Here is a 16,425-nt window from a genome sequence, read left to right on the forward strand (position 1 = left end):
AGTACTGAATCTAAGCGTAGCTCCTCTAAATGGTGAGAAGTTGCTCCTAGTGCGTATTTCTGGCGAGAAGTTTGCCTGCCGTTTATTTGGTGGGAGGATTGGTATTTCAACTACGCTAGGTATAGTAGTCTGCGTAGGCGTCGCTGGTTCCGTGGTTTCCATATCTATCTCATTCTGGATCTGAGCTTCGATTTCTGCTCTCGCCTGGGTGCCTGGCACGTGTACGTCGATAGTATCACTATCGGGTGGCATTTTGATTACTAATCCACCTGGTCTGTGTGTTTTTCGGTGAAAAATAAGACGTGTCTAAAGTGATCACTTTAACAGCCTATAGCTCCACAGCGCGTGGCGTGCACGCTTTAAAGGTGATTGTAATCGATTTCTCGCGAGGGGTTTATATATATTTGACTAAAATTACACCTATTCTAGAAAACTCGAAGTTGTCTGTGCTGCGGTTGGCCTTGTTTGACAGGCTCTCTTGGTGTGGCAATTTACCTGACCTTACGCTATTGAGCTAGCCTGGCCATGGTTGAAGAGAAAACAACGAAGAAAGGAGCTCCAAAGAACAAAGGTGAGGCAAACTAAGTATGGGAGCAGGCTTGAAAAGATCTCCTATAGTCGCAGATCCAAGCTTAGATAGACAGGATTCCTATCCACGTTCAAAAGGTCCTTGAACATAGTGGTGGGAATGAGTACAAGGAAGGCAGGGGTCTGCTAAGAGAGCGTTAAGATTCGGCTGTCTGTATTTCGGTCATATTTCGGTACTATTCAAGATAGAGGTGCCGGACGGGCCAACGCCGCGAACGGGCCAACGCCGGATTATGTCCTCCAACACCAATTATTCTATCCACTTCAACCACCCATAACGTAACCACAATGTAATTAATTAACGCTGCGCTTACTGCTTTCAACTCTTAAAGCCTAATAGAAAGATTATATATTCTCAAATTGCAAAAAAATATAGTGATAACCCAGGAACGCTAAGCCGCCGCTGCGGAGGTATTTCTAGCTGCAGACAAGCAGCTGCATAAAACTGTAACGATGTTACAACTTCGTTAAGTATCGGACTAATCCCAGAGCCGGATCGGAGGTAGCATTCGCCGCCCTCTTCACCAACTACTCGTTGTGGGGTTAGATCTGATTCGGATCCGATTAAGATAAGTATATAAGGAGACACTCCCTGTAGCTAGCTCTATAGACTTTTAATATCCTTTCGTACAAGGCCTATAGGTGTCTATTCGAATCAAGGCTCGTTTAATGTCCCACGCACTCCCATATGCCTCTGAGTGACACTACCGCCGATACTGATCCGAGCAGTCTTGCCTGCGCCGTTACAGATCGAGTAATGCGCTCTAGCTGTTTCCCTTAGTTACTAGCAATAGCAATATTGAGAGAGTGACTAGGGTGTTACAAGTAACAAGAAGGATTCCCTCCTTGACGAGTGACGAGATGGCTGAAGGCCTATGGACGTCCATGTCAGAAGGTAATGATCATCACGGGGTTAGGTCACGTGATGTGCCATCCCGCCAAGAGCAACCATCCCCGGGATGGCTGAGAAGTAAGGGATGGCAGGACTGGAAGCAATGAAGATATAAGGATGGATGAATTTCATTATTACTCTCGTTGTGGTCAACTCAAATTGTACTTTTTTACTAGTTACTTTACTTCACGTCGACCCTCCTTTTCCGCAAGTTGTGGAGCAAGTATTTGTAGTGCTTACAAAGCCACACCGGCGGCTGCGCTGAATGTGGAGGTGTTCTTACTTCCGATCGAACAGTATATCTGGAGGTACAACGCAGATGCCATCTTGCCAGGAAATTGCGAAGACCGCAGGCTTTGAACTAAGCGAGTCTGCTTCTGCAACTGCAAAGAAAAATCGCAGCCTACGCAAAATCCCCTAGTAGAAGGTTAAAGAAGAACTTCTGAGCAAACAGGCACACTACCTCGACAAGCAGGAGCCTATTCTATTATTCGTCACGCCTGCATGCCGAAGAGGACCACACACCTACATCAATGACAACGCGGATAAGGCCCGCGACCGTTACGACAAAGAATGCGTAACAGACAAGAGTCTCAGTATCTACACGGACGGCAGTGGCATCGACGGCGAGATTGGGCCCGCAGCAGTGTGCCCACTCATGCAGCAGACACGATCAGGACATATGGGGTCCGACACACTATCTGTAGTGTATGCAGCAGAACTGCAAGGCATTAACCTGGCACTGCAGATCGCACAGGAGTACGCAAATGGAAATAGTAAACGAAGAGGGATAACCACATATACAGGCAACCAAGCCGCTATATAGTCCATAGCCAAGGCGGAAGGAGGATCGGGAGGATAATTCCTTATAGGAATCGCACGATGGGTCCTGGAGCTCCAGGAGAGAGGATGGACAGTGATCGTCCGCTGGATACCGGCTCATGTAGACATCCCAGGAAACGAGGCCGTTGGTCAGGCCGCTAAGGAGGTCACCGGATGGAGAGAAAACGGGCGGAAACAGCCACCAGAAGACTCACTGTCTTAGCTGTACCCACTCCGAATGACACTCAGAAGGTGGTGCAAAATACAGGCAGAGAAAGCCTAGATAAGAACGTGGAGAGCTGACAAGAAAGGACGGGCGACCTATAGACACACACTAACGCCAACTAAGAAGGTGCTCTAGCTCTATGAGAGACTTGCCAAACGAGAGAGCACACTGTTGGTACAACTGCGGACAGAGAAAATAGGTCTCAACAACTTTTTTTTCAATCGAGCAGCTCCAAATATTACCAGCTTATACAACCAGTATCTAGATAGCCTAGCAAACGATTTGTAAATTGTGACGTCTGTCCCGCTATGCAGGGACAAACGTTAGTTAAGGGAAAACGGCAGGTTTTCGAGGACAGATGGTCCTTTGGGGATGAAGTGGTGTGGATCAGCATCTAAATACACCGCGTCAGCCGTCTGCCGTGCCTGTTACTCCGGTCATAGCTGCGCAGAACGCGGCTAAAACGGAGTAGGACTTAATTAAATCAAACCAATTAATCAAACACCAAGGAATTGCAGATCAAAGTAGCTATATAAGCAATGAACAAGGCCACCAGAAATAAAGTCATGGACATCTTTAGAATAACTAGCAAATGGCCAGACTGCCTAACAACTAAAGGCATTACAGGATCTTTAGAAAAAGCCTTGATCTAAAATACATGGCTAGCTAATCAATTCCCCGGTATTCAAAGTATTTAGCCCACTCTGGAGTCTCAATCAGCTTGGGTACAAGCTCCTTCTCCATTGTCAATGTAAACATCCAACCCTCGTCCGGGTTTGCGCTCGACGACACCGGAGCATATATTACAACCACCCCTGCTGACTTCGCATCTCCCCATAGATGGCGGTATGTAATGGGTTTTGCGAAACCAAAGTCAAAGTTACTTACGTCAGCCGAGCGGTGATCGCTAACAAACATACTCATGGGTGGACGTGTGTCTGGACTGTGGGCTAGTGCTCGTTTGTTTCTGATGGGGGCTATCGCATTAATGAGGCTAAGAAAACGCGCTTCGTTACAGCTTTCCGTCAGCCTCCGGATATAGACTGCTAGCGTCGAGAGCGGTGCGTCTGAGATGACCTCTCCAGCTGTGAGGGGTGGAATAGGGGCCATGTCCGAAAATGCGCCGGCAACAACATTGCGGACAGTGCGCTCCGGGAGAGGATCACTTAGATGAGGCCGCATGTTAACAGCCTCACCCACCCAAAGGATCGTCGAGGGATCAGTCTTGTAACGAGGAGCCCGGATGCTGGACAGCATCCGCCAGATGTATGCACAGACGGCGTCATAAGTGGATATCCAAGGAGACATGGAGCCTGCCGGTTTCGCCAGCTCCTTCAGCGCGGCGGCCTTGCTCTTAGGCAAATGGAACAGTACAGATTGCTGCTCCAGGTGGCCGGCGTGTTTCTGCGCAACAGGAGGTCCCTCCACGAGGCTATCCTTTGGTACATCTTTGGTGAAGCGCGAGACATCAAGGCATGCAGGGTCCCATAGTGGAAAACTAGAAGAATTCGCGATGGCATAGCAATTTGCAGAAAGCTGGCGCGTGAAGGCATTCCAGCCCATGACATCGCAAGAATAGTGATGATGATGCATGCTCAAGACCAGGCCGCCTTTGGTCAGAGTGATTTGGTATGCTGATACCACTGGGCTGCGGTCTGGCTCGGCCTCTGGTCTTTCGCCCCAAGTCAATTCAGGTATACCTATTCGCACGAGACACGTTAGTGGTTTGGAAAGGCTTCACAGGGTACATAAGTCTACCTACTCCATAAGTTGATATCGCGCAACCCATCGCGGCCAGAAAAGTGAGCCTTCTCAATGTCGTCCAAGGATGGATGCTGACCAAGGGGATCTAACCAATGAACAACGAATTGCACGGTTGAATCTCTTCTCTTGACAAAAGAAAGCCCGCCCTCAGGATCAGGCTCGATAGTGCCGCACATGTGCCTTGCCTGGCTGAGTGTTCTTTCGAGCCCGGCTCTGAGAACGTCGACAGCATCGGTCTTCCTCGCATCTTCTAAACGAAAAAAGATAGCGTAATGAGTATAGGCACAATTGAGCGTGTGGTCAATGGTAGATAGTTTGAATCTTTCTTCTGCAGGATCATGCTCCCATCCTAAGGGGCGGAGCTGAAAACTCTGTCGCGATGAAATGGTGTTCATGTTATGTTCTGTAATGTTGTGAAGGAAGGGTAGAGAATGGACAAATATAACTATATAATTGGTGGTGATTAGCCTTATCATGTTAGTCGGCTTTTACTAAAGCTTGGCAACCTTGAAGCCATAGCGAAAGCTTTTTACCGGTCTACTTAGCCAGAAATCTTGATTCTCAATTGGTTTCTTGAATATAGTAATTCACTATAGTAAATCCAAAGGTAGTCTCACGTGTTAGGTCCGTGCGCATAACAGAATCGTATCAGGAAATCTGTGGTCCGAGTAGTTAACCGGGTGTCTAACCGAGTGTTTAACTAGGTGTCTAACCGAGTGTTCAACCAGGTGTCTAACCGAGTGTTCAACCAGGTGTCTAACCGAGTGTTCAACCAGGTGTCTAACCGAGTGTTCAACCAGGTGTCTAACCGAGTATTTCACCGTGCGGGCAGAGTTTTGCCGGCGATACGCAGAAGCCAAGAAGTCTCACTCAAGCTAAAAGTATGAAGTTATAAGCATTGTACTTAAATCATGTTCAGGTTAGGGTACCTGCAGCACAATTCTACCAACCTACTGGACAACGACTTCTAACTTTGATATCCTGCCACCGATTTCCAAGACTAGTTCAAAAACACAACAGTTATTCCAAGCTTTGAGCTATAAGCATTAAGATGCTATCTCTCCTTGTTGTCTTGCTGGGTCTCCTCCTAGGCCTTCAACTTTGGAGGAAGTTGCAGGGAAACAACGGAAATCTTCCACCTGGCCCCAAGCCACTTCCTATCATTGGCAATGTGAGAGATTTGCCTCCCAGTGATATTCCTGAGTATCAGCATTGGCTTAAATTCAAGGATCTTTACGGCCCCATAAGCTCCATAAGCTTGCTTGGACAGCCAATTATCTTTCTTCACGAACATGATGCAGTTCGGGATCTCTTGGTGAGATCATCAAAAATTACCTCATCTCGACCTTCCTTCGCTTTTGCCGACATGTGCGGGTTTGGGGCGCTTCTAAACCTTCTACCATACAACTCTACATACCGCCTACAGCGTCAGATGATTCACAAACGTTTCGGTACCAAGACAGCAGCAGAATGTTTCAAGGACGCTGAATCTATAGAATCACACCGCTTCCTTTTAAAAACGCTGGATGACCCAACTAATCTGTTAGAGCACGTTAAATCGTAAGTTCAGTTAGTCTTTGTGCCTGTTATCCCTACTAAGCAGTTCTGCCTTTATAGCGAGGCGAGCGCCATCATTCTACGTATCACATATGGTTACTCCATAATCCCGCATGGCTCCGATCCATTGGTTTCGTTAATTGAGGAAACAATGGACGCCTTTGGTCTTGCATCTGACCTTCTTACTTGGCCAGTTAACGCTCTTCCTTTCCTCAAACATCTTCCCGAAGGGTTTCCAGGCACGTCCTTTAAGAAGACGGCCCGAGAATGGAGCAAGCTAGTCTACAAGACGCTCAATGTTCCCTACGATTTTGTTCGGCAGGAGATGGCCAAAGGAACCCACATCCCTTCATACGTCTCGTCACTCATCGAGCAGGACAAAGAAGCTAATGGTGAAGCGGTTGTAATAGACGCAACTAGAGAAGATGTCATCAAGAAGACTGCCGCTGTAATGTATGGTGGTGGGTCCGATACAACTGTTGCATCCATTCATGCATTTATTCTGGCAATGATATTATTCCCAGAAGTTCAGAAGAAGGCCCAAAAGGAAATCGATACCGTTGTCGGCGGTAATAGATTGCCCCAGTTCGAAGATCGAGACCAGTTGCCGTACATCAACGCTGTAGTCAATGAAATCTTTCGGTGGCATCCTGTTGCACCGCTAGCTATACCCCATAAGGTCGATGAAGAGATCAGTTACAGAGGTTTTCAAATCCCAAAAGGAGCGTATATTATAGGGTCAGTTTGGTGGCTCTTGAATGATCCGCAGACATATTCAAATCCATCTTCTTTTGATCCTGATCGGTTTCTAGAGCCTCGCAATGAGCCGGACCCTACTTATGCAAACTTTGGATTTGGCCGCAGGACTTGTCCTGGTCGGTTTGTGGCAGATCAAACTCTTTTCATTACTGTCGCTCGTATGTTGGCGGTATTTGACATTAGAAACGCTGTCGACAAATCAGGCAAAGAAATTATACCGCAGAGAGTTGGCAGCCCTGGCTTGATCATGCGTGTGCGTGACTTTCCATTTAGCATTAGGCCCAGAAATGAGCAGTATGTATACATCATCAGGTCTTTCAAAACAGAGCACCCGGAGGAAAATCATACAATTAAAGGTCTCATCAATGTATAATATTCTATATTAAGTAGACTATGGCATCCAGTCTTGTTACTGATCTTCAGCTTATCAGCGGGCTATGCCCTCGCTTCCAGAGATAACTACATAAGGTGTCTAACATCAGTCCCCTGTGCAGCGAGAAACCCTGTGGACCAAGAAGAGCTAATGAGACACAACGCTTTCTTGCAAACACCGTTATCCTTACAGTTTCATTAGTTGTTCTCGGTTCACCGGGTTTCTCATTGCACAGGGACTGACGTTAGCTATCCTTAGGTTATGTTGACTGTTGTCCGGCATCTAAACGACTAGGTCAAAATATTGCGACATATTTTTAGACTGCGACAAATTGTATCCTTGTAGCCCTACGAGAGAAGGACATCAGACAATTAGAAAATTAATATTTAATAGTAACGTGTCCCACCATCGAAATGCGCACGGAATGCAGCAACGTATCCTTAGATGTGAATAACTTAACAATTCAATAGCTAGAGTTAATCCTCTGCTTCTGCCAACGTTTTTTATAAGAAAGTAGCGGTCATAAGCAAGCAGCACATCCCATCCACTTTACGCAAATCTCTTATCTCATTGTACAATGTGTTAAGGGCGAAGAGGCCTTCGAACGAGTATGCATTAACCTATATTACAGAAGAAGAAAGATAAAGAAAGCAAAGCTATCGTACGACGTCCCTCGCTTTATACTCTTGCCTTAGATTCCTTCGTATAAAGAAGGTTTCGTAACTAAGCGGTATAAAGAGAATACGTAATACAATCACGTGTTTCACTCACGGGCGCAGCCTATTACACTTAGCGCTTAATAGAATTATAATAAAACTATCCGCTGATATAGCGTTTCTTTAATAGAATAATAAGCAGCTCTGGGTAGCTCTTATAGATAAGAGATAGAGAAAGAAGCGTATCTAGCCTAGTATGCTTAAGCTGTCCGATAATTATTATAGTAGAGCTACTTTCTAGTCTCTATGGAAAGTGCGAGAAGCTCGCCACTAATATAAGCAGAAACAGCGCGATTATGAGAAGTTATAATGCTAAAAAGCTATTATAATTAAAGCTAGAAAGAAGAGGAAGCTACTTAAAGCTTAAGAACTAGATACGCGGCGGCGGGCGCGGGCACAGGCAAAACTAGATCGTGAGAGGTAGAAAGCTAAAGCAGCTGCTTACTAGATAGCCCGCTAAGCCACCCACAAACGACTTTAAAAAGCTATCAAAATCTCTTAAATAGGTAAGAAGCCTAGCTCTAAGCGCCGTACTAAGCTGGTATTAAAATTTCTATCGTTGGTAGTAGTAGTGGTGGTGCGCAGCCAGCCGATCGATTAGCTGCACCACCATTACCAAGCTCGCGTTTAGGCCGCCCTATTAAGCTGCTAATTAAATATTAGTAGATATATTAGATAAATAATACTACGAAATTACTACACTAAAATTTCTCGCGATAGTAGCTTTTATGTAGAGCTCTACAGCTTCAAGTTTGTGATAGTACTGTTGGGGAAAAATCCGGCGTTGGCCCGTCCACGGCGTTGGCCCGTCCGGCACCTCTAGCGCGCTGTATACTTATTCTTAATACATAATACTATGTAAAATCACGTAGTTTCCCACTAACTAAGAATGCTGTATTCAAACTTATTCTTAGGATCTGTAAGCAGTTAAGAGTGTAAGAAGTATTGTCTATTCATGTTTGTATCATGATAGGAGCAAGTTTAAATACAGCGTTATTAGTCAGTGAGTAACCACGTGACTATAAATTGTAACAGAGTTACATGCCTATATATTATACTACACTAGAATAATCAGTTCAAGTTATTCTCGTGCTTACCTTTTGCTGGTAGGTTGGTTGCGGCCGAGTCGTTGCCACGTAGTATTGGCTTAGTGGGCGCTGGTGCTCACATCGATTACATGGTACTTCTGGGCTTACAACTTCAGTTACAAGTTTTGGTGTGTTTGTATAAGAATTTTAGATAGAATAATTTGCTAATTGTAAAATTCACATTTTAAGATACTCCCTAGTCATTTTGACTGCAGCCACTATATACGTCGCTATCATAGTCGCGATCGCAGTCGCTGCTACCCACCTAGCTAGCCATCTTACTTAGTATTATTAAGCTTAGAAGTGACTATTGCGACTCAATTCTTGGGCAAGGAGAACCGATTTGGTATACATCTAGTAGCTCGTCTTCCTTGTCTGCTGTGTTATCATCGCTGCCATCATTTTGATGTTGAGAGAGTTGGCAGAGCAGCCAGTACGGGCAGACTTCATGGCGGACCACCGCAGCTACCTCTGCTGCCTCTGTATAGTCAATTGTAAGCACACTCTGGTTATACTTATACTGCAATCCTTTTGCATACGCTGTAATTATATTGTGCCTTAGTGTCGTAGCTGTAGTCGTTAATACCGTACTGCCAGCGCGTAACATTGCTGAGACACCATGCTGGTGTTTGATAATGCTGGCAGCAATGTCGCGTGGGAGGTGCTCACGAAGCACGGCGTAGACAAAGGGCTCTTGCGCTTGAATCTGGCGGACGGTTTTTAGTGTAACGCAGCGTCGCCGGGTCGTGGGTTCTCTGGCTCTGGTGTTGTGTCCCAGTCAAGCTCATCGCGCTCTCCTCGTGTGCGCGGACGACAGCGGGGCGCGCTCAATTGCTCGCCCTGTAGCGCCATCCGAACCTGTGTGAAGCGCTGCAACGGCGGTGGACATAACGGTAATGAGCCTAAAGGAGGCGGAGAGCTTTGTATGTATGGTGTCGTCTGTCACAACTGAGCTGGCTGTGGTGTAGTGCGCTCGTACTCGTTGTCAGTGTCACGCACCTGCAACTGGTCAAGACCAGTTCGCCGCCAGCCGCTCTGTATAGTGGTGCGCGTGAAGGTAAGGCGCTGAATCTCAGCAAGAGTCGCCAGAAAGTCTGCTTTGTTGACGTCTTTTGAGCCCGTACAAAACACCCACTCTAAGCAGCGGCCGTAATTCCAATTGAGTGGGTGAAAACAGCTAATGTCAAGCGGTTGGAGGAGATGTGTAGTGTACGGTGGTAGCGTAAAGAGCTGTATATGCCGCTGCTCAACGTATTAAATAAACTCTCTAATTAAGTGAGAGCCGTGTCCGTCTACTAGTAGTAATCGCCACGCGCTAGTAACTAGACCGCTGCTTTGTCCGACGATTAAATTACTCCAACCAGGCGAGCGCGAACTGATCGTTGCTGTAGCCACTCTCTGAGGTCGCATTGAGGTAATTGTCAGGCAGATCAACTACCCACTGCTCCATAATTGTTGCTGCCTAAATAATGAACATTGACCCGATTGCAAATCCAGTAGAACAGGTACATTCAACGAGGGTAATAAGCTCACGGTTATTGGCGTTGGTGGCAAAGACTTGCTAGCCGCCAGCGCTGTATACGTACCGGCTGCTTGTAACCCCGATCCGACAACCAATCTCATCCATACTGTACATGTCGTCGGATTGTAATCCATCTAGAAATGGAAAATCATAGTTACCTCAACTTGTTTCTTTGTTACGAAATCCCAATAATAAAGGACCTTTTACCCTTCGAATGGTATAGCTGGGTGCTATCCTTACTTATCTGTCGTTCTTTTAATACTTAGTTGAAAATCTACAGGGGCAGACAATTGGTCCGCTACCTCGTCTACTGTACTAACAACTTGCAGTAAACTCTGTCAAGACCAAAGCAAAAGTGCCTTTAAACTATGTAAGCGCAGAAGTACCATGTATAGTCACGTAGTTACTCACTGAAAAATAACGCTGTATTTAAACTTGCTCCCATGATGATACACATCAAAATAGACGATACTTCTTACACCTTTAACCACTTACAGCTTTACTGTGTGCTGTGAGAAATTTGTTGCACCAATCTTGGATGTCTGATGGTTAGGCATATAAAATCTTGCTGCTTCATGGTCTTCCTGCACTCAAAGCTCCATATCAGAAGTAGTCAGGAAGAAGAGATCTTGGAGTGTCTTGATTTGATCGTGGACTATTGCCTTGTCTTTAATATGATATACTAGTTCCTGTTAAATTATCTTAGTAGTGTGAGCTTCAACTTGTCCTAGCTTATCTCGGAGATGTCTGTATCTTTTAGTCTCCTTGTAATAGCTGCTACAATTTTGGCTGTACTGTAGTAAGTCTTGTTCAGAGGGTAGAGTTACAGGTGATCCGTCCGCATTGACGGTATATGCTGGTTTGGTAGACTGAACAGGCTTTCGTGAAGAATTGCGTGGTTGATTGCGATCAACGTTTTTCCATACGTCTCCTACTTCTGCAATGCGTTTGATGATGAAGCACCAAAGCTCCCAATTGCTGTCCTTAGAGGATGATATCTGAACGAACTGTGCGCATCGACATAATGGGATAGTTAGGTAGGTAGTCAAATTGACTGAAGAAATATGCGGATTATGCTAGGCTCATAGCTGTAAGCTGTTGATTTTATAAGAAGTTTGTGTTGTCCTCTTATGTATGTTGCTAAAAGTAAGTTGAGATGCAACATAGTTAGTCAGTAGGCAACCACGTGACTCTATACGATACTCTAAGCTTACAGTTAGTATTAATCCAGGTAAGAGAAGAAATCATCAGAGTTGATTGTAATAAGAGTAAAAAATAAAATTTATCCATTCTTTGTACCAGTTGCTTTGGATCTTGCCATCCCTCGGATGTCGCCTCTTGGCTAGATGTCAATGACGTGACCGTTGCGCTCCGCGATGATCATTACCTTCTGATATGGATAGTAGTTGGCCTTCAACCATTCGCCCCTCGTGAATGAAGGAATCCTTCCTTTTATTTGTAACACATCGTTGATGCCAAGGAGATATAGTCAGTTCTATATTGCGAAGAAGAATACGGTAAGGTAATGAATTGCCACTCTAAACTATTTGGAACAGACCCTAGTGGATATGTATCCCACATTAACACGCGTTCTATAGATAATAGAGAGGTTCAGCGCCCTCGACTATCTCATAGACTTCGGTGATGGCTTCTGCGAGCTCAGGAGGAAGAGGGCCCGCCTCGAGTGCGTCGAGAGTTTTGTTAAGCTGCCCAACGCTTGAAACTCCGAAAATAATGCCGTCGCCATACGTTCCATCCAAGTTGCTATGAAAAGCAGTCCATCGTATTGCAGATGCATGCCCATTCATGCCGTGTTCCTTTGCGAGCTCAAGGATGGTAGCTACTGCGGCGTGTACTGGGGGTTTCCTATACATGATATTGTAAGGCCTCCCGATAAAGTTCTATATTATTAGAGTTGAATAGGTATAAGTTCGCTGGAGCTGGGGGCTTACATCTTCCTGCCAGCGCCCTGAGGTTTCCGAGTGTTCCGAGAATAGACCGCCGGCCGCAGGACTAATACCGAATCAGATCGGACTTGTCGTGATAATTGGCACTGACATACCTATAACAATAGAACGACATGCTATGTTTGCGCAAGAGCGGAAATAGCTCCTTCTCGCATCCTCTTGCAATGGCGTTGTAATGCCCCTCATACACGCTGGGTTTTGCGTAGCCACGCTCCTCGCAGATTGTAAGGAACCTTTCCACTTCGGTAGCCGAATAGTTAGACAATCCAAAGTTCCTGAACTTTCCTTGCTGAATGGCATTGTTCATTGCCTTTGCTGTATCTTCAAAGGGAGTCTGACGATCTGGAAAATGCAGGAACATGGTCTCTACACTAGGTGCCTGAAGGTCATGAAGCGACTGGCTAATACTGAACTCAAGCTTTGCAGGCTCGTGATCTCCAGGATTAGCGCTGTGCACTTTTGTGTGCACATTAAATCTGGATACTGCATTGACCCGACCAAGGCGTGATTCTGAAGCACCTTGATCTCCCGGAGAATAGTCACGGGCAGTATCGAGATGAGTATATCCACGGCTATGGAATGCGTCCAAAAGAGCTTGGATATCTTCATCCTTATCAAAGCGAACGGTTCCGGGGTCTTTACTAGTGTCTCCAATCTGTCATTGTGTCAAAAGAGTGCAGTATCTAGGTTTGAGATAAGATTACCTACCATGTGAGTCCCAAGAATGACTTTAAGCGACGATTGGGAAGCCATGGTGGTGAGTACAGAAACGTACTTCGTAGTTAGAAGTGTTCACTAAGGATTTTGGAAATTGAAGTTTACTTGTGGTCTATCGGCCTTTTATAGAACGATGGACATAAGCGGTGTCTTGTCTCCCGATCTAACACGTTACAATCTAACTAGGGGCTGGGAATATAGGTCACAGGACCCCCTACCACATAATCAACGCAATTACTATGATACTCTTGATAATTGAGTGGCCGCACACCCAGACGCGATTCATTATGTGGGTCGGGCCGAGCCAGCTGCCTTCGCGCTAGTCTCTAGTCTCTTTTATCAGTTCGTCTTCCTAGCTTATCATACGATAGCGAAACTATGAACACGTTGTTGTCGGTGGATCATGAATAGTCTAAAGGTCTAGACAGTAGCGTGTCACTGCGATAGCCGGCGCTGCGCTAATTAGGCGCACAGACATCATATATCGGATATGTACCCTGAAGAACAACCGTGCACTTAGAACAAACAATATACGCTAACTAGCAACTGGGTAATTCCGTTCAGCACTATACAAGGTAACAGCCTGACGTGTCCAGACTCTGCGGCCCTTTTAGACTAATCAATATCATGAGCTCTCAAGCAGACACCCCCAAGCAGACACTGACCGTCCCAGATTAGCACGTAGGAGAGGCGTATGTAAGGAGTGTCGTATGGAAAAGATTTGATGTATGCTATCCTAATTCTAATTTTGGAGGAATATACTAATACTATGTATTAAGACAAGTGATGGGGCTAATCCATGTCACAGTTGTGAAGTATAGACAATGATTGATTGATTTTGTCCTACTTGGTTTCAGCCGTGATCTCCACAGGTATGCCCGGATGACAGGCATGGCAGACAGCCGACGCGATGCGGACGTAAGTCCACAACGTCCCACTTCACTCTCGAAAGAACCATCTGTCCCCAGAGGCCTGCCGTTGTCTAGCTTCTATCTACGACTATGTACATTTCGTCTCTAGAAGTAACGTCTTTTGCCTATAACTATTTATATTCTGGGAACTATGTTTCTATATGCATACTGTACTCGAAGCCTTATATATGCAGCATTACTCAAGGCTCGTAGAGGCATAGTTGCCTCATACTTTACGTCTATAATACCTTCAGTCTCCCCCTAGTGTTCAGCTGTCGTATATAGTAGCTTGCCCTAATACCCCTAGGGCTTAGAATATGTTCCCCGATCTCTAATATTCTTTAAGTGTTATAATACCGTCCACTAGGTTCCTATATAGCCGTATCTTGTAGTGTAACCTGCCACCAGGTATAGCAGTAGCGGCATTTCGTCATAACGCAGATTCGCAGGAGCGATACCCTACTTATACGTGTCGTTAAGCCTACTAAGCATAAGGGCTCTCATGCGAGCCTCCTCAGACCTTATTAAGTATGTTAAAGGGGGACCAGTTCTTTAATATATGGGGCGACAGTGGACGAGGCTGTCTAGTGATCTATAAGTATGTAGTAGCACTAATAGTAGTATACCGGGTGTCTATAAGGTATTTCGCGTAAGAGACGATGTCGTTTAGCTAGAGGGCTCGTCGATGCGGGACGTTGCAGACATTGTCAGATAGTAATAGGCTAGCCAGGGAGCCTATTAATGACTTTATATGTACGTGATGTAATCATAATACTAAATAGGATGTCTAGGCTCCGTCGTCGCGTCTTATGTTACTGTGTTGTAGCTAGATAGCTGCCGCTGTATTTAGTAGACGTGTTATGTTAAGTAGCTTGCTCGCAAATTTTGCTATCTATGCCAGTCAGGGCCGCAACAGCGGCTCTACAAGTGCCAAACCGACGCGAGGGGACGCGCGATGGCTTGCAGAGACCATTGCGGCCATTGGCGGGTGTGTTTCCAGTCTTTCTCGACGATAATTCCAAAAATTGATTTCTCGCTGTTTGTCGTGTTTTTAAGTATAACTATCAATCAAGATCAAATTAAGTTTCAAAGAGGTACGGCAAAAGTCTACGAAGTCTCTCGAACAACGTTACAGCGTCGATGCACTGGTATGCTTACCCAACGCGATTGCCGACCTAACTCAAAAAAGCTTACTAAGGTAGAAGAAGAGGTGATAGTTAACTATTGTTGAAGGCTGGAGAACTTTGAACAAATGGAATGTATTGAGAATGATGGACCGATCAATCTGCTGATCTGGATCAGTAGATCAGTCAGACTATATACTTATTTAACTAAGTCTAACTCCATTAAGTAATCCATCTCAGTCTTCATCTGATCCACCATTCCTCCATCTGATAAGATCAGATGGATCAAAGGATCGGACGGATCATGTGATCTGGGTCAGGTTGGTCACCGACCAACCGACCCATTGGTTCTGCGACAACTATATAGTTAATCTAGATCTACGTAGATTTTTACCCACCTATGCAGCCGTGCGTAATATAGCTAATAGACTCCTTACTACGCGTAGCGCAAGCTAGGTTAGTATAGCCGCGTAACTTTATTAACTTATAGATAGTCTTAGGACGCGTTTTAGTTATGCTTATGATAGGTAGAGAGCTCTATATAAATATCTAGTCTTAATTAAGAGCTAGTTTAATCTTATAGAGTAGATAAAGGCTAAGTATAGTATCTATAACGAGGACGTCTATAACCTTAATAAAACTAGTTTTATAATAGGTAAGATTATAAACTAGCCTATTATTATTGTTATGGGCGGAGAGGCCTAGCGAACGAGTATGCTTCTACCTATCGTACAGAAGCTAAAAGATAAGAAAAAGAGAAGATAACTAAGTACAGACTTCTCTTATACCTGCTCGCTTCTGATCACGTGTCCGTACAGAAGGTATATCACGTGGTCGAAGATCACGTGATCCTCTTCAGTAGAGATCACGGGCGCAGCCCTTTACAATACTCCCCTCCTCCACTCGTACGGACATGTTTGCGTTTGTTTGTTTTCCTAGGAGCACGCGGCTGCCTAACTTGCGGTGGAGCAGCGGCGTTTGTTTGCTCTAGTGAAGGAGGATTTCCACGAGAGCAAACGCTCCCTCCGTACGATATGTAGAGCTGCCGTCTCTCTCCTTCAGCTTTTTCTTCCTTTGTGTTAAATCAATTTGACTCCACTACTACACAGATTTCTTCTTTTCTTTCTGACCACACTCGTACGATGCCGCCGAAAGCGCAACCACCCCCTCGCGGTGTTTGGGCCAACGCAAACACCAACAGTTTGCAGTTTTGCACTGACGGTGGCCCCAATGACACTATTAACAACGTGGCTAACCAAATCTTCGACGCTGCCCACCAGGCTCTGACTCGTACGACGCTAGGCGCTGTACTGCCAACTTTCAACATGCTAGGCGCTGTCAACCTGAACGAGTATCGTGTCTAGTTTATCTTCGATCAGCGCGTCGCAGATGAGCTGCG

The 16,425-nt window shown here is 45.5% G+C and overlaps 6 protein-coding genes across 6 annotated transcripts; 3 read left to right on the forward strand and 3 right to left on the reverse strand.

Moving 5' to 3' along the window:
• Window positions 1–3,080: 3,080 nt before the first annotated feature.
• Window positions 3,081–4,687, reverse strand: COCSADRAFT_349151 (uncharacterized protein; the record flags this gene model as incomplete). Its single annotated transcript, XM_007697464.1, has 2 exons — window positions 3,081–4,228; window positions 4,291–4,687. 2 exons carry the CDS (start codon window positions 4,685–4,687, stop codon window positions 3,195–3,197), a joined length of 1,431 nt encoding a protein of 476 aa, XP_007695654.1. The 3' UTR covers window positions 3,081–3,194.
• A 641-nt stretch (window positions 4,688–5,328) lies between these two features.
• COCSADRAFT_349154 (uncharacterized protein) lies at window positions 5,329–6,990 on the forward strand. The gene is made up of 2 exons (XM_007697465.1): window positions 5,329–5,852; window positions 5,910–6,990. Exons 1-2 carry the CDS (start codon window positions 5,344–5,346, stop codon window positions 6,979–6,981), a joined length of 1,581 nt encoding a protein of 526 aa, XP_007695655.1. The 5' UTR covers window positions 5,329–5,343; the 3' UTR covers window positions 6,982–6,990.
• A 2,806-nt stretch (window positions 6,991–9,796) lies between these two features.
• COCSADRAFT_49817 (uncharacterized protein) lies at window positions 9,797–10,021 on the reverse strand (the record flags this gene model as incomplete). The annotated part of the gene is made up of 1 exon (XM_007697448.1): window positions 9,797–10,021. A coding segment is annotated over one exon (225 nt), but the record flags the coding sequence as incomplete, so codon positions are not given.
• A 1,878-nt stretch (window positions 10,022–11,899) lies between these two features.
• On the reverse strand, window positions 11,900–13,027 carry COCSADRAFT_156374 (uncharacterized protein; the record flags this gene model as incomplete). The annotated part of the gene is made up of 4 exons (XM_007697466.1): window positions 11,900–12,208; window positions 12,260–12,320; window positions 12,370–12,929; window positions 12,983–13,027. The coding sequence occupies 4 exons, from the start codon at window positions 13,025–13,027 to the stop codon at window positions 11,900–11,902; spliced, it is 975 nt and encodes a 324-aa protein (XP_007695656.1).
• A 1,935-nt stretch (window positions 13,028–14,962) lies between these two features.
• COCSADRAFT_70945 (uncharacterized protein) lies at window positions 14,963–15,476 on the forward strand (the record flags this gene model as incomplete). The annotated part of the gene is made up of 2 exons (XM_007697467.1): window positions 14,963–15,128; window positions 15,394–15,476. Coding segments are annotated over 2 exons (249 nt in total), but the record flags the coding sequence as incomplete, so codon positions are not given.
• Window positions 15,477–15,998: 522 nt separating this feature from the next.
• COCSADRAFT_32867 (uncharacterized protein) lies at window positions 15,999–16,425 on the forward strand. Its single transcript, XM_007697200.1, has one exon. The coding sequence runs from the start codon at window positions 16,169–16,171 to the stop codon at window positions 16,388–16,390; it is 222 nt and encodes a 73-aa protein (XP_007695390.1). The 5' UTR covers window positions 15,999–16,168; the 3' UTR covers window positions 16,391–16,425.

This window comes from Bipolaris sorokiniana, assembly GCF_000338995.1.
Source record: "Bipolaris sorokiniana ND90Pr unplaced genomic scaffold COCSAscaffold_2, whole genome shotgun sequence".
Taxonomy (NCBI): domain Eukaryota; kingdom Fungi; phylum Ascomycota; class Dothideomycetes; order Pleosporales; family Pleosporaceae; genus Bipolaris; species Bipolaris sorokiniana.